This window comes from Aptenodytes patagonicus, chromosome 6, assembly GCF_965638725.1.
Source record: "Aptenodytes patagonicus chromosome 6, bAptPat1.pri.cur, whole genome shotgun sequence".
Classification (NCBI taxonomy): Eukaryota; Metazoa; Chordata; class Aves; order Sphenisciformes; family Spheniscidae; genus Aptenodytes; species Aptenodytes patagonicus.
The window spans coordinates 30868847-30896347 of record NC_134954.1 but is presented as its reverse complement, the minus strand read 5'-3'; the positions used below and the strand labels follow the sequence as shown (position 1 = coordinate 30896347).

Sequence of the window (27501 nt, the reverse complement as noted above, 5' to 3'; positions counted from 1 at the left end):
ATTTGGATTCAAATTCTAAACTACAGCTGTGAATTCAAGGACCTTGGCTCACCTCATCAGTTATGAGTGAACTGCTGTTGCTATTACTAATGCTCCCAGCACGACCTGCTCTCTCGCGTCTCGTCTTTCAGTGGAAGGAATTGCTCTCGCCAGTTGGGAATTCTTCCTACTGTTTGGGGAAGGCCAGCATGGGAAGTGCGACTTATCATGTGTCAAGCCACTTTAGCTATAGGCAAGCTGTGCCCAAGGATCATGAACTCCCTGCACTTAACCCTCTTCAGTTCTGCTTGATTGCTGGATCACCCTGTTCTATAAATAACCTGCAATAAAACCATACTACAGGACTAGAGAGCAGTTCAATAAAGAGGAAGAATTTTCCCTCTATCACACAGAGGCAGCTGGCTCCACCTGAAGAGCTACAGGTGAGGCATAAACCCTTCTCCAGAGCAGCCCATGACCAGAGCCTCAGCTTTCGGGCCCACCAGTGGTGTGAGAAGAGACTATTACACTCAAGCTCAAACTCTAAGAGTCCGAAGCAGACCGGGCCTCGGGACATAGGTCGGGATCTACCACCAAGCCGAAGCGGGGGGGAAGGAGACCGCATCCGTGCTGTCACGGCTGGAGGCCTGCGAGCCCTCCTCAGACCCTCCCCTCAGGGGCGGCCCGGGAACAGCCCCGGCTGACTCGCGGGGCGTAGGGCGGCCGCCGCAGGGGGGGGAAGCGGGGCATGACTCATGTCTTTTGTCCATTCCCTGGCTGGCACCGGAGCGCTCCCCGCCGCCGATGCAGCGCGGGGCGGCCGCTGCCAGAGGGAGCAGCGGCAGGGGAGGCCGGCGGCAGGGGAGGGTGCGGGCGGCGAAGCGCGTCTCTGTGCGCAGCCCCCGCACCCCGTCTCGATGGTGGCGGGGGGCGCCCCGGCGGCACGTGGCCCGCCCCGCGCCAATCGGAAAGGCCGAGACCATAGAGCAGAGCCGGGCGCTCGCTAGACGTTCCGTCCGCGGAGCCCGTCTCTCTGCTGCCGCCATCTTGTTGGAGGCAGCGGAACCCGCCCGGCCGCAGAGTCGGGCACGCACCCTCGTCCCGCTTACCCGAGACGCTCCGCACACCCCGTCGCCCTCTCGCGCGGCCGGTGCCACCGGGCGCGAGGCCGGCTTTACCTTTAGTAGGCCCGCAGCGAAGCCTATGCTGGGTACGAGGCCGAGGGGCCGGCCGCCATCTTGGTAAAGAAGAGGGATGTGCGTGACCTACCAACATACGGGTGGTCCCTCCCCCACGTACCCTTGGCCAGCGGGTTGCTATGGGAATGGGGCGGACGCATGCGCGCCGGCCCCTGCGCCGCACCTCCCGGCACCGCCCCGGGGCGGGGCCTGAGGGGCGGGGCGGAGCGCCTCGGCTCCTCCTCTTCTCCCCTCACGGCGCGCGCGCGCGCGGGAGCGGAGGTTGGGGTCGTTGGCTGTGTGCGGCGCGAGCCGGCAGGTGAGGTGCGGTGTGGTGCGGTGCGCTCCCCTCCCCTCCCCTCCCCTCCCCTCCCCTCCCCGCCCTCGGTGGGGCCCATCTCCGGGGCCCCTCTCTGGAGGGGCGGTAAAGGACAGCTCCTTCCCCAGCTCTCCGGGCAGTCCCTCCGGGCGCTCCCGCGGAACGCGCTCGGCGGGCCGGGGCTGAGGGAAGGTGATGGGGCGGCCGGGAGGAGTGCTGAGGAGATGCTGGTGAGGAAGAAGCGGGCGGATGGGAGCGGCGCGGCGGGGCGGGGCCGGGCCGCCAGCGGCTTGGGGGTGTCGGAGAGGTTGGGTAGCGCCCTGCCTGCCCCCGCCGAGCGCGTGGCCTTGTGGTCGCCTGAACGCCTGAAGTACTCGCCGACGGGAGGGCCTCGGAGATGCGGTTCCCTCTTTCCAGAGGGGGTGAGGTAGCCACTCCAGTGCCGTTTGCGCGCCACGCTTCAGAAGACGCTCTCGTAGAAAACTCCGGCCGGGTTGTTGGAACCGGAGGGTAAGGAACACGATCGACCAGCTACAGAGGAAAATCTGGACTGCTCCGAGACTGCATGCTCCTGACTGTGTGGGAGTGCTCAGCTGCTGCCCTGAAGGGGATGCTATGGGAAACATCTTTCGTGAAAGATTTCTGTGCTTGGTCCGTATATTAAAATGTAATGTAACTGCAGCCATCTGCGTAAATAGCTCTCTTTCATTTCTTGGTAGCTGTGAGAAACTTCCCTCCGCTCTTAGCCTGACTCTGAGAAATAGTTGGGTGACAGACAAGCCTTGTGAATTAAAAGAATGTTCTTCTGTGTTCTAGCAGGATCTAGTTTTGTTTGGCATTGAAAATCTCTCATGGAGAATGGTTAAGCAGGGATCAATGACATCACTCGGCAGGAAACACTCTTGGAAGAGTTGCTATCGGAGCAATCTTGCATGATGATAAAAGTCTCCCAGATAACCTCTTCAGTAGTTCAATCCTTCATAGGTCATAGACCAGCTTATTGACTGAAATACAGACATTGCAGATACTGTATTTTATTTTTAGCATGAAATTTCACTTGAGAAGCATGTTATCCAGTTTTTATTCTGTGCGTGTAATCAGGATGCCAGATTTTTGTCAGCAAGTTCAGCTTCATGTGAAATGATACCAAATTGCTTCAATGATTAGCACCTTTAGTCTGTCCTCCCATCAAAAAGCCTTCCTCAAAACTGACCTGTTCCTTATTGGGGGGGGAAAGCAGCTTGGTAACTGTTAGCAGTGAAGTAATCATGGTGAGCTAAAAAGTTGCATCTTAATAAACCTAAAGGAGGTTGCACTTGTGTATATATATACATATGCAGTAGCTTTGAGAAGCAAATGTCATAGCTGCCGGAAATCACTACCAATTCGAAAACAACTTTGCCTTCTGCCTGGCACAAAAAAGGTTGGGCTCCTGTCTGACACTTGCTTTGACTTCAAGATGGCTTTTTGATGGGAAGGACAGGCTGAAGGGTGCTGTACGTTGGAGCAATTTAGTGTCATTTCACATGAAGCTGAACTCACTGACAAAAACCTGATTAGAAGATGGAAAGAATCAAACGGTGATAATTTCAAATCCGTAGAATGAAAGTGGGAGTGAGCTAGACAGATAAGAGGTGGCTATGGTATGTGGGCTTTGTGAGTAGGAACAGATACCTTTTTGGTTAGAGGGCAAGCCAGGAGAGGGACTGGAAAGGAGACTTGGAGCACTCATCACTTGAAGATAAGCATATGCTGACATTTTTATATTGCCATAGTAAATTATATGATTTCTTGAACTCGTGCAAGTTAGTGTGATAGAAGTTCTCTTCTGTTGGCAGGTCTTTGTCAAGAGACTTTTTTGCATGGAGGTGTTAGGTGATTTTTTTTTTCCCCCATCTGCTTTGTATCTCAAAGTGATGCAGCTGCATGTGAAAATCTTATCTTGGCAACAGAAGTTAAAATGACTGAGTTTGCAAGCATCCAGATGAAAGGGGAGGAGAAAATGTTTCATTTTGAAGCTGTCAGCTCTTTACAGAACACTCGAGCATGAAAGGAAATGTTGAGGGGAAGGAAGCTTAAAAAGAAAAAATAATACATGAGTTGTTTTTCTGAGCTTTGAAAAACTGTTTCCTCTAAATAGATGTCTTTAACCAGTGTGTTTGGTTTGGTTAGTTTCCGGAAAGGATGTGAACTACTTTTTTTCAGGCTTCAATATGGTTTGTCATACATCTAGTGCCTTTAGCACCCCACATTCATGTTGTTTGAATTTATTGTCCAATGATGTTAGTAGGAACAATGGTTGCTGAAAATTCTGCCCCTTGTTAATACTGAAGAGTCAAATACTTGTACTCTGTGAAGCAATTGACACTTTCAGAATCCGGACATCCAATCAAGAATGCTCCTTTTTTAATTTAGTGTGCAACAGTGGATATTATATTGGTTTGTGTTTTGTTGTTTTTTTTTTTCTCGTATGATTTTTAATAAGCTGAAAAACATTATTATTTTTCCAGATTTGTTCCTGACCTTCCATAAAAATGTCTAAGGTAAGAATAACTTTTCTGTTTTCCAATGTAACAATGTGAAACAGATATTTTGTTTTTAAATATTAATCTGCAAGGGCAGAATGTGTAACTTGCATCGTGTTTGATAGTGATGTGTATGCTAAATTTATGGGTCATAAATAAGAGAGAATTCACATTTAGAAGACATAATATTAAAAGATTGAGTGATGTAAAACATGTATTAAAGTAGTTTCCTACAAGTATAAACCTCTGTAGTTAACTAATACTCTTGGAAGGATTTAATTTTGGTCATGGAGTTGCATACAAGCTTCCTGGTGCGTTTTCATTGAAACTTCCATTCTGCTACTGTGTTTTGAGCAGGAATAATTTAAGAAAAGGATGTTCTTAGATTTAATTTCTTCATTTACTAATAGTCAGCTGATCTTCCAGAAAAATGCTTTATAAACAATGTGGTAACTTAAAATATTATTGACATGCTGGGATTCATCTAATTCTTGGTTGCCTGCATCTGGTATAATGGGTAGAACATCCATGTTAGCTTATTAGAGTGAAATGAATGATAAAGGGTACCCGAGTAATGCATTTGAAGAGGGAAACTAATAGATCTAAAGATTTCTCTGCAGTATTTGTAGCAGTGTGCATTTGAAACACTATTGTGTAAATTCCCACCCCCCACCCCCCCCTTAAAAGAGATCTCTAAAGAGATCTTCCAGCAGATGGCTATCACTTCACTAGTTGTTCAGTGTTTTCATTTGGATTTGCTAAAAACAGATTAGAAATGGTCACCTTTTTATTTTAAGTCCATAAACATTGGACATAAGCTTTTTTATTTTAAATGTGTGTGAAGACACTGTTTAAACAGTGTGTGATTAGTGAATGCACTCTATACTTCGATAAATAAATGTTTGGGGTTTTGTTTCTTTTTTACTTAACGGGATCTTGGCTGGATAGCTGAATAAATGAAACTTTTTTTTTTAATCTCTAGGTGAATGCAGTTGTTCTGTACTTCATTGTGAAACTGTTGAGTAGTGGGAACACCTGTGTAGTTTTCTCTCTGTATGTCATGTAGCTTCAAACCATTTCAAATAACTGAGGAAAGCAGTTATATATACAAACAAGTATGTCTTGAGTGGTTGTTTATTATTGTCTTATTTTATTTTATTTTTAGCAACAGCCTGCTCAGTTTACCAATCCAGAAACCCCTGGCTATGTTGGATTTGCAAACCTTCCCAACCAGGTTCACCGCAAGTCTGTGAAAAAGGGGTTTGAATTTACTCTTATGGTGGTTGGTAAGAAAACGTTTTATAGTCTTTCTCAAAATTAGTACTTGCTCACAGGGAATTTGGAATTAAAATGAGTATTACTTTCACTGTTTACAATAGCATCAGAAAGCTCTTCTGTACTGTAGCATTTAACTTTCTTTTATAGTTTATTAATTCATGCAGCAGTTGTTTTACACACTTGTGGTTTAACCCAGCAGGCAGCTAAACACCACACAGCCGTTTGCTCACTCCCCCTGCCAGTGGGGTGGGGGAGAGAATCGGGGGGGGGGGGGGGGAGAAGTAAAATTCGTGGGTTGAGATAAAGACAGTTTAATAGGACAAAAAAGGAAGGGAAAATAATAATAATAGTAATGATGATGATGATGATAAAAGAATATACAAATCAAGTGACGCACAATGCAATTGCTCACCACCTGCTGACCAATGCCCAGCCAGTTCCCGAGCAGCAGTCATCGCCCCCCAGCTAACTCCCCCCAGTTTATATACTGAGCATGATGTCATATGGTATGGAATACCCCTTTGGCCAGTTTGGGTCAGCTGTCCTGGCTGTGCCCCCTCCCAGCTTCTCGCTGGCAGGGCATGAGAAGCTGAAAAGGCCTTGGCTAGTGTAAGCACTACTTAGCAACAACTAAAACATTGGTGTGTTATCAACATTATTCTCATGGTAAATCCAAAACACAGCACTCTACCAGCTACTAGGAAGAAAATTAACTCTATCCCAGCCGAAACCAGGACAAGACTACAAACCATGTTTGAATACATTGTTTGTGGGTGAAGTGAAGAAATTCTGTTGTGCACTCCAGTGATCGTTACTTCCTTCCTCCTCTTCTGTCTTACAGGATTCAAGCATTCCATTTAAAATACAGTTTAAAACTGTTTTTGCATTTGAATATAATCTTTGCCTGCATGTTTTGATTAAGAGAATAGTATTAAGGAGACTATTCTATTTAAAATGTTCTTTATGCTTCTGTAGCTCAAAAGAATCTGAACTCTGGTCTTTCCATCCTTTCTAAATACTCTTGTAAGAGAAGAATGAGAATTGGATTAGTTGATTTTCATGTGAGCTGTTACTTTTTAAATTGATCTTGATTTTCTGTTAGCAGTTATAATTTGAAGTATAATTCTATTTGATATTTTGTTGAGAATCTGTGTTGGTGTCTGGAATGGAAAGAAAAATCTAGTGTGTTTGCAGAAATACTTTGATCCTCTGACAAGTTGGTGTTATTTTTGCAAATTAAGCAGGCTTCCAAATCAGGCTTGGGCATCTTTTATATCTCTTCTGGTCACACTGATTGGGAGCTGTAACTTCTGAGTTTTGGTGTTTGAACTCTGTAATTCTCGCTTTTAAAATAGGCTTTTGCAAAAAGTAACCCTAATAGAATTAGGTTCTTTACTACCTGGCGTCACAAGAAGTAAATCCCATTTGTGTGTTAGATTTGTCCAAGAGAGATCACAGTGGAAATGGAACAGGAAAGGTGAGGCGGTACATGACAGGAGGTGTTTAAGTTCTTAATTGTTTTGGATACCAGTAGTTACAGAAAGAGTCTTATCCTCAGACCTTTCATTAGTTTTGCCAAATGACAGCCCTAGCATTGCTTTTATCCTGTTTCTGTCTTTGTAGTTCAGTGTTGGACTGAGTTGGCCCTTATTTTTGTCTTCCTAGAATTTTCTCATAGTTGTTTGCTGTATCTTTCATTGGATTTGCTTAGGATAATACCATAATGGATATCTTATAAAATCTAAGGGTAAAGCCAAACTGTAAGCAGATGGTTCAAATTATGGTATCTACTGTAACTCTTCAGAATTTACTGTTCAGTGATCCTAAAAATCTGAACAGTTCTGAGAAACAAAAGATGTGCTTTCTCTGCTGCAGCTAAACTTAATTTCCAGATCTCTTTGAGATTAAATGCAAATAGTGCTATGTGAAACAGTTCTGGCAGAAAGCTATGTAAAATTATATAGACCAAACAGTCGTTTCTAGCTTCTTGTAAAATAGAAAATAGGGGGAATATGACATGGTGTCAGAGTAACAGAAAGGCAGTTAACCCCACCCATGTCTCAGAGTAAAATTTAACTTTACAGTCACTGCCTGCCAGTATTCTAAGGGATAAATAAAAACTACAGGAAGAGAACTTGGAGAAAAGTAGTTTCATTGAAAATTTGGAGTGATATTTTAAGATACACTAGCAGAGGGAGGCAGTCGATGTAAGATAAAATAAATCATGCTTTAAATTGTTGATTATTTCAACAGTTTGGAATGTGAATTCTTTCTCTTGAACTATGCATGGGGTTTAAGTATGTTCCCTTGTGGGCTATATCACAATGCCTGTATTGAACTATTATTCTTCATTAAGTTGCCATGCTTCTTAATTTCTGAGCAGGAGAGTGCTTCTTTAAAAGCTGCCTGCACTGACAGAGTCCTAATCAATGATTTTTCTTCTTCGCATTGTTTTTTCTGCTATTTTTTATTGTAGTTTGTGAAAATATGAGCTGGGGTTTATAACAATTTGGCTGCTTCGCTGTGTTGCTTCCAAAGAAATCCCAACCACTTGTATTTATTAAAAATTTCACATTCGTTCTCATTATTAAGCTATGACTTCATCTAAATAGTTACTTCACTTGAGAGTCACTAAACTCTAACTACTGTGGCCAGTAGTTAGAATAACTACTCTTTTCATTAATCCTTGACAGCGACTATGAAAACTGCTTTGTTTTACATGTAATATTTACCCAGACTGAAAGTATGGAATGTGCCACTGGTTGAAATCATACTTTTTTTAGTTTTGCTGAAATGATGCTGTGTGACTGTTGAGTTACTCTGGCTGCATGTCTCTTTCACTGGTGAAGGCTGCACTGGTAAAATCTGATCTTGAGAGATGCATTCTGTAAGGCATCAAAAACTGGCATCTCTGAGTCAAATCTTTATTTAAAAAATAATTCCATCTCTTTTTTCTTTTGTTCAGATATTTTTGTCAGACTCCTGTTGCAGAATAGTCTGTGTTATTCAGAGGGATCATGCGGCCCATCATTTTTAACATCTAATTTTTTTAATTAATTCTATCAACACCTGAAATAAAACCAAAATTCTAGAAAAGGATTTGTTTAGTGAATTCAAGTACTGAGCACTTCGAGTTCCTGATCTTTTTTATGCCATGTTCTGATTAATATCTTGATCTTTAGCTAATTACTTGGCTTTTGAACTTTCCTCATGGCTCAGTCAGTAGCCCTAGAACAAAAATGTATTTATGGTACACTTTGGTAATCCCCAGTTTTATCAGTGAAAAAGTTGCTCTGTGTGTATGCTCAGTAGCCATGTTATATTCCTCTTCCCTTGGCTTCTTGTTTGCCATATTAGCATAAAAAGCAGAAATAATAGAATCATAGAATCATAGAATATTTTGGGTTGGAAGGGACCTCTAAAGGTCATCTAGTCCAACCCCCCTGCCGTGGGCAGGGACATCTTCAACTAGATCAGGTTGCTCAGAGCCCCGTCCAACCTGACCTTGAATGTTTCCACGGATGGGGCATCCACCACCTCTCTGGGCAACCTGTGCCAGTGTTTCACCACCCTCAGCGTAAAAAATGTCTTCCTTATATCTAGTCTAAATCTACCCCCCTTTAGTTTAAAGCCGTACTTTATGATGGCTGGCTGTGCAGAAGTTCAGCAATGCCTTTTTCGTTGTTTAAATTGATGATACAGCGTAGGCAGGATCTAGCTTCTCACTGTGTATGATCTTTCACATTCTGGAGGGATAGCAGAAAAGCATGCCTTAAAAAATCAGGAGACATGAAATGGGAAATTTTAAGTCTAAATTGATCAGAACTCCGCTTGACTAGCAGATTTAATTACAAATCATCAGTGAAAGCTCTGAGAAAGTGTATTACAAAGCTGAGATGTAAAAATTGTTATTCAACCTTCTTGTGCAAACTTTTCTAATACAAAATTATAAGCTGTAAATTTTTTAATTAAAAGATTTACATTTAACATGAAAAAAGTATAGTTAGATGATACTGTCTGGATACAGTTCAAATTAATTATGTATGTATGTTGAATTTATCTTTATATTGAATCACAGGTGAATCTGGATTGGGAAAATCTACATTAATAAACAGCCTCTTCTTGACAGATCTCTACCCAGAAAGGATAATCCCAGGAGCTGCTGGTAAACACACCTTTGTTCTAGTTTCTCTGTTCTTCATGATTTTTGGAGTTGAATGCTTTTATCTTTGGATTTTAGTAACAGCCAGTAGTGATTTCTAGCTGTAGTGATTTCTAATGTATTTCCTTATACTTGAACTATTTGATGGAATCGGTTCCCTCTGTACGCAGGATGTACATGGGGCCTTTGTTTTTTAGTCCTTGGGTGTATTCACATTGGCACCTAGAAAGTTGATCCCTTCTTTTGCTTAAAAAAATGTCATTGTGTCACAGTAAGATAAACAATCAACTAAAACAATCAGAAACTTTCTTTAATTTTTAATCTCTTGCAATTCTAAACATATGCATTGTTTATGCCTGCTCGGACTTGCAACTTGATTCCTTTGCTTTGGGTTGATATTTAGTGAATGTGAGCTTCACCTCCTTTTCTTCTTCAGTCCCGTGTCCCCTTTTTATTCTGTTAACCAAGGCATACAATAATCCAAGGAGAGAGAATATTGTAAGAAAATAAAGGAAGATGCTATTTTTTTCCCTCTTTGCTACTTGTTGAATGACTTGCTTTAATTATTTATCATGTTAGCTGACGATTACATATCACTTCCAACCTTAGGAAAAAAATCCAGTATGTATAATTTAGTATTGTTCTCCAAATTGCTGATTACCTACGGTTTTTCTCAGTCCCTTTTGCCTTAGTTTCTACATTATATTTAAGAACAGTATGAAATCTCAAATAATCTTCTAACAAAATCTGAAGAACTTAAGTACTGAGTCTTGTGTTAAGTTATCAGGGCTTAGAAGGTAATCTGTGGAATAACTTTTATATGGTTGCATCTGCCAATTAATCTTTTGAGCTTATCTCAAAATGACAGTGTCTTATAAATTCTATTCTGAAAGATCAAGTTTATTGTCTTTTAGAGAAGATTGAACGCACTGTGCAGATTGAAGCCTCAACAGTTGAAATTGAAGAGAGGGGTGTGAAACTACGTCTGACGGTTGTAGATACACCAGGATATGGGGATGCTATCAATTGTCGAGACTGGTACGTACACAGAGTATATATTTATCTATGTATGAAGACTGACATCCATTTCGTATTTGTCCTGGGGGTGGGGGGGAATAAGTAACTGAAGTGGGGCTATATTAATAATGATATGCAGTTCAAAGTAGGATGGCCCAAGTGGCAACCCTAGCTCTTTTAAACACTTCCATTCCAAAGGTGATTCAATGTGATTATACTGTTAAGTCATTATCTTACCTTTTTTTGGTGTGTGGTGACACAAAGTGCTGAATTTGAGGTGTGATTTTTGGAGAGATGGGCATGTTTTCTAATTTTGAGGAAGCTTAATTTAAGTGTTATGAGTTCATTCAGATACATGTAAAGAGGCATCAATAACTTTCACACAACTTGAAATAAATTTTGTGACACATATTTTGATTTCTTTTTTCTTAGTTAACTTTCTTATGTTTGGAAGAGTTCTAAGTGAACAGTGACCTTGACTTCTTTTATAGTCAGAAAGCAATGGAACCACTGCGACTGAAGAAATTCAACAATACTCTGAGAAAGTAATTAATCTAGTCTTCAGTGCAAGTAAAAATCCACCTTTAGATCTTGTCCACATTCATTTGAGCACTCTCAGATTCTGTGCTTCATTTTTAAGTGCATTTTCGTCATCTTTGGGTTTGATTGTTTGGGGGTTTTATGAAATTCATATTATAATAAGTACTGAGAAATAATCTTGAGATTAATGGCAATCATTTTTCAATGGTAATCCCTCTTCCCACATCTCTCAAGCCCCTGAACCTCAAGGCAGGGACTGGGGAAATGAAGTCCCTCCCATTGTAAGTGAAGATCAGCTTTGAGACCATCTGAGGAACTTGAACATACGTAAGTCCGTGGGACCCAGCAAGATGCATCCCATCTGGTCGGGTTATCTATGGCAGATGTAGTTCCCAAGCTACTCTCCATCATATTTCAAAAGTCACGGCAGTCAGGCAAAGTCCCCAGTGACTGGAAAAAGGGAAACATCACGCCCATTTTTAAAAAGGGTAAGAAGGAGGACCCTGGGAACTACTGACCAGTCAGCCTCACCTCTGTGTCCGTTAAGATCATGGAACAGGTCCTTCTGGAAGATACATTGAAACATACGGAGGACAGGGAGGTGATTAGACACAGCCAAAATGGCTTCACCAAGGGCAAACCGTTTCTGACTAATCTGGTGGCCTTCTACAATGGAGTGGATAAAGGAAGAGCTACTGATGTCATCTACCTGGGCTTCTGTAAGGCCTTTCATATGGTCCCCCATAACATTCTTGCCTCTAAATGGCAAGAGATATGGGTTTGATGGACGGACTGTTAGATGGATAAGGAATTGGCTGGATGGCCGCGTCCAAAGAGTTACAGTCAATGGCTCAAAGTCTAAGTGGAAACCAGTAACAAGTGGTGTCCCTCAAGGGTCTGTACTGGGACCAACACTATTTAATATCTTCATCAATGACATAGTGGAATTGAGTCCACCCTCAGCAAGTCTGCAGATGACACCAAGCTGAGTGGTGCAGTTGATTCACTAGAGGGAAAGGATGCCATCCAGAGGCACCTCGATAGGCTTGAGTGGGCCCATGCAAACCTCACGAATTGTCAGAATAGCAGACCTCACGAAGTTCAACAAGGCCAAGTGCAAGGTCCTGCACATGGGTTGGGGAAATCCTCAGTATCAATACAGAATGGGAGATGAATGGGTTGAGAGCAGCCCTCCAGAGAAGAATTTGGGGATACTGGTGGATGAAAAATTGGACATGAGCCGGCAATGTGCAGTTGCATCCCTGAAAGCCATCTGTACCCTGGGCTGCATCAAAAGAAGCGTGGCCAGCAGGTCGAGGGAGGTGGTTCTGCCCTTCTGCTCTGCTCTGGTGAGACCCCACCTGGAGTACTGCGTCCAGCTCTGGAGCCCTCAGCATAAGAAAGACACGGACCTGTTGGAGCGGGTCCAGAAGAGGGCCACGAAAATGATCAGGGGGATGGAACACCTCTCCTATGAAGAAAGGCTGAGAGAGTTGGGGTTGTTCAGCCTAGAGAAGAGAAGGCTTCGGGGAGACCATACTAAGGCCCTTCAATATATAAAAAGGGCTTACAGGAAAGATGGAGAGAGACTTATTACCAGGGCCTGTAGTGACAGGACAAGGGACAACGGTTTTAAACTGAAAGAGGATAGGTTTAGGTTGGACGTAAGGAAGAAGTTTTTTACAATGATGGTGGTGAGACACCAGAACAGGTTTCCCAGAGAAGTTGCGGATGCTCCATCACTGGAAGTGTTCATGGTCAGGTTGAACAGGGTTTTGAGCAACCTGACCTACTGAAAGATGTCCCTGCCCATGGTAGGGGGTCTTTAAAGGTCCCTTCCAACCCAAACCGTTCTTTGATTTTAAATCAATTTGGAACAAGAAGCTTCGATTATCTTGAGCTTGTATAATTAATACTAGTCAAAAGATAAATACTAACCCAAGAGAAATTTGCTGTAGAAGTTGAGGTGTGTTACATGTATGTGTATTTTATCTTAATATTAAAAAAAATATATATGCATAGTAGTTTGTTATTCTGGAATTCGAGTAAAATTTTAAGATACGTGCTTTTCTACTCTTACAGTCTTACAGCACCAGTAAATTAATTTTTGTCTATCAGCAGGTTGATTCATCAGCAGGATGTCTTGGTGTTTTAATATTACCTTTGAAACATGACTAAAATTATTGACCATTTGGGAATGAGCATGATTTCTTGAATCCATATTTGTTTTACAGTTTTAAGACCATAATCTCTTACATTGATGAGCAGTTTGAGCGATATCTGCATGATGAGAGTGGTTTGAACAGAAGGCATATCATAGATAACCGGGTTCATTGCTGCTTCTATTTCATTTCACCATTTGGTCATGGGTAGGTGTTTTCTCTGTCATTTTATTTTTTAAATGATTTTACTTTGGGGAGTTGGTTTGTGCCTGTTGACTTAAATTTTCAGAATCAGATTGCCATTACTTAAGGAAGTACTAGAACTGCTGGAATTAATTGGGCGTGTTCTTTCTGTGTAAGGAGAGAGATTTACATTGGTGTGAAAATAAATTGGTAATTTAGATTAAAAATAAATTTAACTTTTTCCATATTTTAATTTTAGCCTTAAGCCTCTGGATGTTGAGTTTATGAAGGCCATACACAACAAAGTAAATATTGTACCAGTGATTGCAAAAGCTGATACGCTTTCTCTGAAAGAGCGAGAAAGACTAAAGAAAAGGGTAAGTATTTTTCTAGCTTGCAGAAAAATGTTGCACTTTGGTTACAGCAGCATGGTCGCTGAAGAGAGGGGTGTTCTCATTCAATCTTACTCTGTCCTAGCCAAGAAAAATCTAATCTCATGCACAGTGTAACGTTATTTAATATGTAGTTTGATATCTTGTAAATTCTTTTATTATGTATTTAACTGAGAAATTGTCCTTAAAATGTTGCCTGCGAAATGGCAGGTTGGCTACATTTACATTATGAGTGAATTTTGAAACTTTGGAAAAATATTTAAATGCATTTGCTGATGGTAATTGCTCCCTTACCTGTTTAATCAGTCCCAAAGCAGAGACAGTATCTGTATCTATAATGTGCATATATTTTTTTTTACCCAGTCAGAATTCTGATGATTGAAAAATAGGATTTTCAGAGATTTTTGGGGTTGTTTTTCTTCCCCTATGTCACCCTTTTCTAACACATTCCAGTTCATTCTTCCATAGGCAAGACCCCTTAATACGTTCAGTCTTGCAGGACTTGATGGTGAATTTTCCAAGGGTGGAAAAATGCAACAAACCATCATGAGTTAATAACAACTATGAAATTTAGAAAGAAGTGTTAGAATTAACTTGCCAGAAGGCACACTTGATCCAGTCTTAGTTGTTATATTTAAAACTTTATCTATGATTTTTTTCAGTTATTCTGAAAATCCTTATAGTTATCTTACCCAACTTGCAATAAAAATAGAGAAATATACTTTACTTTGATATAAGTATTGTGCTAGAATTCTGCAGAGAGAAAGATTTTTTAATTTTTATTTTAAAAAGCAAAATTTGGGTTTATGGCAAATGGATTCCAGCTGCAGATGCCATTGTTAGCAGTCATGAAGACAGAAAAAAGTATTTGTTGTGTCTGTAGCTCAGTTAGGTTTTTAAACACTCCCACCCCTGCCCCCCCAAATAGTAATTCAGAGGGAACAGCAAGGAGTTTTAGGCTGTTCAAGGCAATTATGACTTCTGAATCAATGCTTTATAATTTAAAAAAAAAAATTGCAAAGGTTTAAAAAAAGCTCAGTTTCTTATGTATTATCCACAGAGGACAGTGTTTATTTGAACACTATTGTTTGTCTGAAAGTCTGTGGCAAGTAGTTGTTGAATATCATAAAGAAATACAGTGTTTAAAAACAAATACTTGCCGAATAATTTGGATCAGTAAGATAGGCCCAAATTTCTCAAGAGACTGTGAATAACTGATTAATTTTACCTTAAGATTTAAAAGTACTGATTTTACATGTGTATTATCTCAATTTCTTATATTATAAATCTCAGATTCTGGATGAAATAGAAGAGCATGGCATCAAGATTTATCACCTGCCTGATGCTGAATCAGATGAGGATGAAGATTTTAAAGAGCAGACCAGACTCCTGAAGGTATGACTGGCTTCATAGGTTACGTATGTGGATAATACACAGTATCTTTCGGACTGCTCAGATGGCTTTAGAACAAGATACATACTGTGACCTGCAATGAGACCTTGAGTGAGTCACTGTGTCTCTGTGCCCAGGCTTCTCTATCTGGAAGATGGTGGTAACAATTACTTTGGTTTTTTTTTGGGGGGGGGGGTTGTTTTTTGGGTTTTTTTTACACCTTCAAATTAAAAGCATTTTGAACTTAATACCATAATATGCAGTGCTGAGCAGAACAAGAGTTGTTCTTGGAGTTGTTTGTTCTGGTTCATTATTAGTAATTTTTGCATTTGTGGCTTTCAGGCCAGCATCCCATTTTGTGTAGTGGGATCCAATCAACTCATTGAAGCCAAAGGTAAAAAAGTTAGAGGTCGACTCTACCCATGGGGTGTAGTTGAAGTGGAGAATCCAGAACATAATGACTTCCTGAAGCTGAGGACCATGTTAATGTAAGTTAGAAAATTCCAATTAAATGGTAGTTTAAAAAACAATCACCAGGAAGATACTTAAACACTGTATTGGGGGTTTGGAGCAGTTGTGGAATCCTTGGAGACATTCAGAATTTGTCTGGAGAAGGCCATGAGCAGCCTTGACCTAGCTGGCCTAGGCAGGGATTGGACCAAATAGGCTCCAAAGGTTCTTTCCAATCTGAATTACTCAGTGATTCTGCAGAAATAATCTTTTGTCTAATTCTTTTGTTTAACAGTGTTGTATTGCTATTCAGATCCCCAGGAACATAAAAGAGGTTGCTTCACACCTTGTGCTTATTTAAATATATCTATATGTAGCAAATGACTAGGCTTCAAAAGTCCACTGTTTCATTTTTTCCAGGCTTTGCTACTCTGCTTTCCCTGCCCAGCACTGCTTCATCAAACGCCTCACCCAGGAGGAGAGCTTATGTCAGGGCTTCCTCAGGGTCTGAGGTGGTCTCTCTGTGTGTCTTTTATTGCACTGATTTAACTTAAATTAGCATGTTAAATTGCTGTACGTGCTGAACACTGACTTAATAGAGTGCTGAATGTGAGAGTTGGTTAAGCAAGCTGATGTGACACAGGTATGTTTTACCTTTTAATTATTTTTCTTCTATCAGCACCCATATGCAAGATCTTCAGGAGGTGACCCAGGATCTTCACTATGAGAACTTCCGCTCTGAGAGGCTAAAACGAGGCGGCAGGTTGTCATCTTATGGTTACATGCTGTTTCTTCCTCTTCTGAGTTTTTTTTTTTTTGTCTCTCTGTCTTTCCTACCATTTCATTGCTAGGATTTGGTAGATCATGGACAGCTCTGTAGCTCCAGTCAGCACCAAGTTCAGTCAACCAGCTTACACTGAGTTTAGGAAAAAGTATTACATAAATCTGAAGAGACAGCTGTGGCATTAAAAGGGTATAGTTAGATCCCTGCTTTGTTTTAAGGCTTGAACCAGATGGATTGGAATGTTTGAGGTAACTAAGTAGGGCATATGTCTATGATAAATGTTGTCTTAAAAAATCTGCAAGTTAGGTCAGTGCTGATGTGTTAAAAAAAGGGTTTTTTTCAGAATTAACTACTGGAATATCTGGACTGCGTCTTTAAAAAGAAAAGCTCAAGTCCTTCTGCAGTGCTTTATTAAACATGGTATACATAAATAATTTTCTTTGCATAGCAGTCACAGGGTAATGTCTTTCAACCCTATTTTGAGCTGTGGTGGGTAGGGCACAGCTTTCCTGGTAAGAGACACAGGCAGAACACCCCATTTTTAACTAAAATAGCAGGGTTTGTAAAGTTGAGTTTGTGAGTTCTTGTTGAAAACTGGTTTAAATTTTTTCAGTTGCTTCTCTTATTTCAACCACTAGAGGGTTTCATAATTGCACATTTTGGTGGGTTTGATATGTTTTGCAAAGCTTTTTCCATTATGCTGTTGACATAGGTTTTGTCACATGCCTAGTCAGTTTTCAGGAAGAGGAGTTTGTCTATGCCTGTAGCATTGGCCTGCAAGTCCAGTTTTCCCCTCAGGCAAGATGACATGCTCTTCTCCCATGACTTTTAAATCCTGTCTTCTGAAGTTCAAGCTAAAAAAAAATATTTTTGCCAAGTTCTGGTGCCTGTTTATCCAACAGGTATGTACAAAGGTCTTAAAAGTAATGTACCCTAAGGTCATCCAGAGTTAAAATAAAGTTTAACAATTTTTAGAGGGTTTAAAGTTGCCCCTGTCAAGGACCTGTGACAGTAAGTTGCTGTTAAGTCAGGGTATCTTTCGTTGTGAAACTAAAACATGTTTTTGCATCTTGTCTAGTTAAGTGGCCTATAGATCTTTGTTTTCATATTTCTGAAGTGCTGCTAGAATGTAGTTAAGTTTACTGTAAGTGAGGGTAGTCCACGTGTGAATTTATTTCAAACTTGTACCTACCCCACCAGCAGTGCTTGCCGATTAGTGCTTGTTGACTGTATTCACTAATGTTCTTAGAGGCTTTTGGGCACAGAGGATTTTTTGACGATCTATTTCTCTGTTAGCCTTTTAACAAGTATCAGTTTGTTAGCTTTGCATTTTTGATGGCACTTGTGTGATTAGATGTTAGCAGATCTTCCCCATTGCAACATGGGATAGGAGAAATCTATTAGCAAAGTGGTAGGTAATCTTGAAAATATCGTACATAACAATATTCTTATGTTTGGCTTCTCAATGTAAAACTGGAACTTCCCAATTAAGCAAGAGTTTGCTGAGATACTGATTGAAAGCATTTGCTTACTTTTGACAGGAGTAATCACTGTTTGTTACTATACTTTAAGGTGTTATACAAAAGAAATCTTTTGGACTTGCGAAAAAAAAAAGGTGACTATACTAGAAAAATAATCAAACTTCGAAGTCTTAAGTGGAGCAGAGGATAAAGGGTTCCTCCAATTGGAAGGATTCCAGATATGTACAGTGGTTGTGTTACTTCTATGGTTTTGGTTATGAGCCTTTTAGATGTTTGGTAGCAAACATGGTTCATGAAGTTAGAGATGGGATAGAACTGCATCAAAGGAAGATTCTGCCTGGAGGTAGCCAGGTTTCCAGATACAGAATTTCTTACAGCACTGGTTATTTTACATGTTGCTTCCACAGTTTTGTTAACAACTTGTCCAGCGTTACCTTGAACTTATATTTTGATTTAGTTGTATTGATTCATTGCACCAATGAAAGAGAAGAATTGAGTATTGTTTGCAGTATTTCTGAATTTGCTATATCTGTGTGGTACTCAAATTGCAATCAGTTAAGATAATGTTATGCTCAGGTAAACTGCTATACTTGAATACTGTTCAGAAATAGTTTTTATTGATACCTACATGCAAAGATCTGTCATGTTTTAAAGTGATAGCTAGAATGGTTTATACTTGTTCTGGGCATAACTTTATGAAGGAGTAAGGGATAAATTGATGTCTTAGAAATAATTTAAAAATAAAAACATGAATTGCAGCTATGTGGAGAACATGTTTCAATGAAACTTGTTTGTATTATGAAACTCTGATGTATAAGATATGTTCTAAGAGCCTTGATTTTTGTCAACAAAGCATTCTCTGAAAGTTGAAAATCTGGAATGTATGCACGTTATTGAACAATATTCATTTTATTTTAGGAAAATAGAAGACGAAGAAGTAAATAAAGACCAGATTCTGCTTGAAAAAGAAGCTGAAGTAAGATGACAGAACTCTCTACTGTTGTGATGGGGGAATTTTTATTCTTGTGTCACTACTTTAGGTCAAATGATTTATATGATCTAGGTAATTTGTAAAGGAAAAGACAGAATTTGCTAATATAAAGTTATTCAAGGTGCAGTAAGAAAACAGAATGTGAAGAGGTGTAGAGGAGTCTCAGGATACTGATTTATTGAAACAGGTGGAATCTTGTAAAATGCCTGATTCCATTGTACTAATCAGCGATGGATGTAATGCATGTTGTGTGCAGAGGGAGAGCCATCCTCACATGAGTAGAGGTTCTAAAGTTAGCAATTGCAGACTGGGAAAAAGGCAGTTCAGCTCTGCAGCAAAGGAGGGAACAATGGTAGGAATTGTCAGGAGTAAAGAACAAAACAGGAATTCTTATTCCACCACTATGATAAATCCATAATGCACAGCTCTAACACTGTTTTCATTGTCCCCCTAATCCAAAAAGGCAAGACTAGAAAAGTACAGTGAATAGTAAAAAGTGGGCAGAAAGGCTGAAGTGGAGATCTGAAGCAAGTCCTGTACAAGGGGAGATTAGGTTAATGTTCTTGTTGGGACATAGTTGACAGAGGGGAAGGATATAGTAAGGTGCTTACATAACCACAGATGGCAGGATGAATGGGAATCTACTATACAAGAAACAGGTCACATTTAATGAGCTTGATAGGTGGCTGATTTCAACTAAAAAAAGATACTTTTAAGATAGTCTGTAAATTGTGGAACGCATTAGCATGGAATTTTGTGCATAGCAAGAATGCAGATAAGCTCAAAAATGCTAAGAGACTGGAGAGTTTTACTTTCTCCATTAATGTGCTCACTAAATACAAAGGTAGAATTTTTTGGTTTAGCAAGTTCAGCATTGACAGATTTCTAGTTTGAGAGCATATGTCAGGAAATACTGGGTGTGTGCACCTGGCTGTCAGGCTATTCCATGCATTTGCTAATAGCCAGTGTTGGAGAGAAGTCTGAGTTAGATGGACTTTTTGGACTGCTGTAGCACAAGCAGACGCTCGGTCTTTTACTAGTGGTCTTAGTGGCTACCCAAGTCCCAAAAGATAACTAGAGTAAAAATGAAAAGGGTCATTGTTTCAAGGAATATGAAAAAAGAATAATGTAAACATTTCACAGGTTTAACTTTTCATTGTTAAGCTTAAGAGTTTAGTTTGAGTTTAAAGTGTACAAAGGCAAAGACACCCAAATGTATTTCAGTAGTGAGGTTGACTTGCCACCTGTCAGAGTTGAATACAATAAAAGAATTTAAGTATTGTACATGCAACATGGCTGAATTAATCTTAGCAGCTGAGTTACATGATTTACCCTGTGTTTAAATGTTGCGGTGCTCTAAAATTGAGCTTCAACCATTTTTAATAATGCTTATGTCTCCTTGGATGATTTGCCTGTAACACTTGCTTCCACCTAGACATCACTAGCAAGGGAGTTTGGAAGTAATCCTGGCAATTTTTTTTAGTGACAGGTTAGAGGTGTACTTTGGAGGGACATAAACAAGCTGCTTCTCTTCTGGTGATAAGCTTTAGTAACTGTAAGTGTTTGTTCAGCACTTCAGTACCACCATTTTTATGCATTTAACTTCAGAGGAAGCAAAGGCTTCCATTTAGGGATGCTTAAAATCTCATCCCAAATTACAATAATAAAGCCTGCTTATTTCAGTCAGTAAATTTCCAACCTCTTAATGGATGAAGAAGAGCAGTAGAAGGAGATGCCATAACCTGAGATTGTTACCCATCGGATAAAGATAATGCAGATGTGTTCCCTCTTTAATATAAATAATTAATAGTGTGGTGGCAGCAGAGAGTCATATTCTGAGGTGAGACTAGGCTAAAGGATTCTTCTGTGCTACTTTTCCAGCTTCGTCGTATGCAGGAGATGATTGCGAGAATGCAGGCACAGATGCAGATGCAGATGCAAAGTGGAGAAGGAGATAGCAGTGCAGTTCATGGACACCATGTGTAAATAAAGTCTTTGGTAAGATGTTCAAATAGCCACTTAGAGGGTTTTTCTTTTAACTACTCATTATTGTTGTTGGTATTCAAAAGTTTTGGAAAGACATTTACAAGATGGGTTTGCATAGGTTTCAATCTTAGTTTTAATTTTTAAGGTTTAACTACTGTTTGTGGAGTGAAATGGCTTGGAGCCAAACTAAACATTAGTGTGATTGTGTGTGTGTGTGTAAAGATATATATAGATAGATACAGATATAGAGATATAGATAGATAGATATTCAAATTTTCCAGAAAGTCAATACAATCTATGCTGGCAAGAATCATGGAAGAAGTCTTTGAAATTGTGTAAACAGGTGATTCTCAAACTCAGGATTAAGTCATTGTTTCATTGTGACTTTTAAAATGTTTGCAGTTTTTTCAGGTTTTTAACTGTAAGAAGATGGCTGATCTTAAATTGTATTTTTCTGTCTTGTTTTTAGATTACTTTATACCCTGACTTAAAGGAGACATTCTGGAGTTGAATTACAGTGGTGTTATACCAGAAAGGATGCCTTTTGCTCAACATGTGACTTGGGAGTTTGCTTTAGAGTTTAACGTGGCAATGTATTGTGGCAACTCTTGTGATACGTGTTTCATAACATGTAGTCAGTCGGTATTTTATATATTACACACATTTGACTTTTTGTTTAGTAATTCTTATATTGAGCTTATTTTCAATTTCCCATTGTATTAGGGATACAAAATAGACATTGAAACTTTTCTAGCCTGATAGGGTGTTAGATAATATTTTTTTTTTTTAATATGGCTTATTAGCTCCCTGCTTTTAACTTCGTATTACCTTTAGAAATAAACAGCTGTCAGTGATATCTTGTTCAGTGGCATGTAACAGTCACCTCACTAGGGATCCCTGCAAGGTTAATTTTATATTTTTTGCAGTGTTTACAGGTGCGTGTCTGTGAGACCATCGGCCCTTTTTCTGTCTCTGCTCAGTGCAGATGATTTCCTTGGCCTCTGCAAGTACCAAATTAAAATTCAAGCATGCCTTGTGTCTTAACAAAAGAAATAAGAGGAAATGCCTCTTTAAGAGGCACACTGTATTTTATATGACAGGCATTATTTCCTTCAGATTTAACCTTGAGGGACATATATTCTTTATTGTTTGCCTAAAATCTCTTACTCTATTGCAGATAATTTTTTAAGAGTTTCTTGTAGGTTAGCACAAATCAGTCCTGCTATTTTCTGGCATTACTGTAGCCAAATAAACTTGAATAATGCTGGTACTGTTAAATGCGGTAAACCCCAAAGAGTAGTTTTCTATGCATGGGTGTTTCCTATATCCAAATGCATAAGAAATTCTATAATTCCTAATGAGTATTTTCATAAGATTTTTAGGGCATTGCAAACTGTTAATTGTAGTATAAAATACATACTAGCACACTTTTTTTTAAGTGATCTGTGCCTGACAGGATCAATGCAACCTGCATTTTAAGGTCTTGCTCCAAGATGGAGTTAGCAGTATTACTTTGGAAATGACTCTGATCAAAAAAGTGCCCTTTTTTTTCTTTTCTTTTTTTTTTTTTTTTTTTAGTCCAAGGTCTAATTACTAATTATTACATAATAACAGCTATAGTATACAGCTACATAGGTGGTAGCTGATAGGGTAAGCAGTAATATACCGTGGTTGGTTTTTCTACTACTTCTGATAAAGCCAGCAATCAGAATTCCTAATCTGATCTGTTACAAAACATTGTTACCTGAACAGCTAATAAAATAGGTAGAATTGCAACTTTTTTTCTCTTCTTTGAGCTCAGGTGCAGCTGTGACTTTTATAATTTTTTTTTAATGTTTCTCTGAAAAAATTAATAGGATTTCTACAGCTAATGTATAATTCCAGTGGTACTTCAGTGGCTAGATTAAATATAAACCTGCTAAGCAACTGAAATTTTTACCTGCCTGAAACTACTGTTGATTAATTGTCTTATATTTGAATCTTTCTAAAAATGTGAAGTAAAATCCTGCATCATAGCCTTTGCTAGGGAGCTCCAGTTTTCTTCTCAAAAGCAACTACTGTCAAAGTTTTGCACAACTAATTTGACCTTCCCTAACCTTGACAAAAGTGAAAATGAGAACCTTTTTGTATGTTGAGATGCACAGAAGTGTGAAGTCCCGTTTTGTCAAATATTTACGTATAAAACTTAGATGGAGAAACATGCACTTCTAAGTTTTTGTTTTGCTTTTTCGAAAGAACGTGTAGAAACAAAGTACTGTGGCAGTATTGTCAGAAAACACAACACCTTATTTATTTCTAAATCTTTTGATATATTTTTGTGAATCAGTTGTCACAAATTTACCAAAAGAACTTACTATAAACTTAAGTCACTGAATACTTTGTGAAGTCCCATGCTGTGCTTTAGTTGCCACAAATCTGGTGGGGTTTTTTCTGATAATGCAGCATTTGTCCACTTTTAAGCTATTTGTCTGGTACCTCTCTGTGAAATGTTTTGAACACAGCATGCTTCAGACACTCTCCACTTTGCCAAGGAGAGCAACTCTGGGACATTCGTGTTTCCACCTATAAGCTTGGTAGGGTATGGTAAGCTGCAATAGTACTATGAACCCGTACTTGAAGAAAAACTGTGAAATCTAAAATGTATGCAAAGGGGGACTGGTTGTACATGTAACTCTCTCTGTGTATGTTGGTTTGATAGTTTTTTCCTGTATTTTCTAGCATGGGAACAAAAGCAGATTGTCCATGCATTTAGTGCTGTTTGGTCACTACCTGTGGAATTATTTTAGGCAATGTCTTACTCTTTGAAATATCATGTATCTATTAAAATATTTGATCAGGATAAAGTATTCTGTTTGATTCTTAGGCAAATAATTTTTGATCTACAGATACTAGCAGGAGAAATATTTTCGTACGTGGTTTGTTTTGTTTGGGTTTTTTTTTAATAGGAAAAAGCAAGTTTATGGCACTTGCCATTTCAACTGAAATACTTAAGACAGCTAATTGCTTCTTCTTTCCAAGTCTTTTCCCCTTCACTTTTCTTGTGATGGTCTTGCAATTCGTGGTTTCATGGTAAGACATGAAAAGTGAGACTACCTTTCTCAGATTCTGTTTCAGACAAACTCAACTACTGGTAGAAGAAGGACTTGGAGACAAAAGGTAGATGTTGTTTGGTGGCTTGCTGAACTGGCCACAATTCTTTTTCTGTTACAGCACGGTTTCTATTTTAGGAGTCAAAATACTTCTGAATTTGCAGAGCTTTATAGTTAGTAGCAAAAATTACTTGCTCTTGGTACAAAAATCTGTTATATTCTGTTTTATGTACTGTCATTAGCCAAGGCTATAATAAAAAATGCTAAAATACACCTTTTTTTTGTTATGATTCTTTATTATAATCAACCCTGGCAATATTAATTTGTTTGTGGTGATATGTTTTAAATATAAAGGAGAAATGCAGATGTGGTTGAAAGAGAACACACTGATGAACCTGCATAAAATACGGTCATTGAGTATTGTATGCTCCAAGTGTATTGGTACCGTGCATTTCCCTATAGGTGTTCCCAGAGCTGCCAAAGTTCTACCTATGGGATCTTGCTTTTTCAGCAGCTCTCACCAAACTTGCACGTCCCTTAATTATTACATTAGCATAGAATGAAGCTACTTTTTGTTAGGTGGTGCTTTAAGCGTTAAGGGTCATTGTTTTCTCCAGTGAATCGTGCTTCATCTCTGGAGAGAGTGAAAGGGTATTTGATCTTTGTTCTAGATATTCCAAAATAATTTAGGGCTCATCTTCCTGTGAAACGACTTCAACGACCCCTGTGGCTGCTACAGATTAAGAGCACCAGGCTGCGTCCTTGGTTTTGGATTCTTGAGCTAACTGTTAATACCAGAGGATTTTACAGCAGTACTTTAAATTTGGAATGTGTCACTTTTGCATGTGCCCTTGTCTGGACAACTCACTTTGGGTTGCTGTATTGGATTGCTTTGCATTGCTGGGAGGCACACATTATGCAGTCAGACCACTCCACAGGGGTAAAACCTGTGCATGTTGTGATCCTTCATACATGGTTTTAAAGTATGTTTATGTTTCATTTATCTGAAGTATTTAGTGTGGAACTGGTACATTAAAGGAAGATTCATCTTTAGGCTATAGTGAGAGACGAGGCAAGGAAGCATCCTGAATATGTCAGACCTACTTTTAGAAAGAAGACTTTTTGTATGGTACTGATGGTATTTTTCTTCAGAATGGCATCCTTTCTGTCAGGTGTAGAAGACTACTTTTGTGGCATTCAAATCCAATTCTGGAAAGGAGTGCTGGCAAAGAATTGCACTAAGAGTTGCACAATGAAATAATTACTGGAAAACTTACTATAAAAAAATCTTCCAGATGTGTTAGTTCTGTGCACATAAACAAAAAGAATGGTAATTGTGGACAGGAACTGAAATTGCATGTCAAAACTGACATGTAAAACACCTCACAAAACTGTGTAAACTTACTGTAAGCTTTCTATTCAGAAATGTGTGCATTAGTGCCAGTGGTCTTCTCAAACCTTTTTATTGCACACTCGTATGCAGGAAGAAAAAAGACGACTGGGATTGCCAAAAAAAAAAAAAAAAAAAAAGGATTATGGTGTATTTTAGTATAAATATTATTAAAATCATGATAAACCTAACTATCCAGGAGGTTCCTGGAGTGTGTGGAAGACAAATTCCTGACACAGCTGGTAAAAGTCCCACAGCTTTTGCTGGGACTCAGGAAAAAAAGGAGAGTTTACCACTTGTGGAAGAAGGGGCAGGCGACTCAAGAAGAGTACGGGGATCTCATTAGGTCATGCAGAGAGGAAATGAGAAAGGCAAAAGCCCAGCTAGAACACAATCTGGCCGCTGTCGTCAGAGACAACAAAAAATGTTTTTACAAATATATTAATGACAAGAGAGCCAAGGAGAATCTCCATCCTTTATTGGATGCGGGGGGGAACGTTGTCACTGAGGATGAGGAAAAGGCTGAGGTACTTAATGCCTTCTTTGCCTCAGTCTTTAACAGGCAGACCAGTTATCCTCAGGGTACTCAGCTCCCTGAGCTGGAAGACAGGGATGGCGAGCAGGATGAACCCCCCATAATCCAAGAGGAAGCAGTTAATGACCTGCTACGCCACCTGGATGCTCACAAGTCTATGGGGCCGGATGGGATCCACCCAAGAGTGCTGAGGGAGCTGGTGGAGGAGCTTGCCAAGCGACTCTCCATCATTTATCAGCAGTCCTGGTTAACGGGGGAGGTCCTGGACAACTGGAGGCTTGCCAATGTGACGCCCATCTACAAGAAGGGCTGGAAGGAGGATCCAGGGAACTACAGGCCTGTCAGCCTGACCTGGGTGCCGGGGAAGATTATGGAGCGGTTCATCTTGAGGGCGCTCACAAGGTATATGCGGGACAACCAGGGGATCAGGCCCAGCCAGCACGGGTTCACGAGAGGCAGGTCCTGCTTGACCAACCTGATCTCCTTCTATGACCAGGGGACCCGCCTAGTGGATGAGGGAAAGGCTGTGGATGTGGTCTACCTGGACTTCAGTAGGGCCTTTGACGCTGTCTCCCACAGCATTCTCCTAGAGAAGCTGGCGGCTCATGGCTTAGACAGGTGTACTCTGCACGGGGTAAAAAACTGGCTGGACGGCTGGGCCCAGAGAGTTGTGGTGAATGGAGTTAAATCCAGTTGGCGGCCGGTCACGAGCAGTGTTCCCCAGGGCTCAGTTTTGGGGCTGGTCTTGTTCAATATCTTTATCAATGATCCTGGATGAGGGGATTGAGTGCACCCTCAGTAAGTTTGCAGATGACACCAAGTTGGGCGGGAGTGTTGATCTGCTCGAGGGTAGGAAGGCTCTGCAGAGGGACCTGGACAGGCTGGATTGATGGGCCGAGGCCAACTGTATGAGATTCAACAAGGCCAAGTGACGGGTCCTGCACTTCGGCCACAACAACCCCATGCAATGCTACAGGCTTGGGGAAGAGTGGCTGGAAAGCTGCCTGTCGGAAAAGGACCTGGGGGTGCTGGTTGACAGCCGGCTGAACATGAGCCAGCAGTGTGCCCAGGCGGCCAAGAAGGCCAATGGCATCCTGGCCTGTATCAGAAATAGCGTGGCCAGCAGGAGTAGGGAAGTGATCGTGCCCCTGTACTCGGCGCTGGTGAGGCCGCACCTCGAATACTGTGTTCAGTTTTGGGCCCCTCACTACAAGAAGGACATCGAGGTGCTGGAGCGTGTCCAGAGAAGGGCAACAAAGCTGGTGAAGGGTCTGGAGAACAAGTCTTATGAGGAGCGGCTGAGGGAACTGGGGTTGTTTAGCCTGGAGAAAAGGAGGCTCAGAGGAGACCTTATCGTGCTCTACAACTACCTGAAAGGAGGTTGTAGCGAGGTGGGTGTCGGTCTCTTTTCCCTAGTAACTAGCGATAGGACAAGAGGAAATGGCCTCAAGTTGCACCAGGGGAGGTTTAGACTGGACATGAGGAAAAATTTCTTTACTGAAGGAGTGGTTAAACATTGGAACAGGCTGCCCAGGGAAGTGGTTGAGTCACCCACCATCCCTGGAAGTGTTTAAAAGATGTGCAGATGAGGCTCTTAGGGACATGGTTTAGTGGGCATGGTGGTGTTGGTTCGATGGTTGGACTTGATGATCTCTAGAGGTCTTTTCC

At 40.4% G+C, this 27501-nt stretch overlaps 2 protein-coding genes across 2 annotated transcripts in view; one reads left to right on the top strand and one right to left on the bottom strand.

The window, feature by feature from the left end:
* Window positions 1–1267, bottom strand: part of HDLBP (high density lipoprotein binding protein) — a 41518-nt gene extending 40251 nt beyond the window's left edge. Inside the window, exon 1 of the mRNA XM_076341889.1 lies at window positions 1158–1267. The gene's annotated coding sequence lies outside the window, so the exon portion shown is untranslated. The remainder of the gene's footprint in view (window positions 1–1157) is intronic.
* A 139-nt stretch (window positions 1268–1406) lies between these two features.
* Window positions 1407–24181, top strand: SEPTIN2 (septin 2). The gene is made up of 13 exons (XM_076341888.1): window positions 1407–1476; window positions 3987–4019; window positions 5167–5287; window positions 9358–9444; window positions 10356–10479; window positions 13233–13367; window positions 13603–13720; window positions 15029–15130; window positions 15470–15615; window positions 16257–16340; window positions 18761–18818; window positions 20715–20831; window positions 21289–24181. Exons 2-12 carry the CDS (start codon window positions 4011–4013, stop codon window positions 20817–20819), a joined length of 1089 nt encoding a protein of 362 aa, XP_076198003.1. The 5' UTR covers window positions 1407–1476; window positions 3987–4010; the 3' UTR covers window positions 20820–20831; window positions 21289–24181.
* The last annotated feature ends 3320 nt before the right edge of the window (window positions 24182–27501 follow it).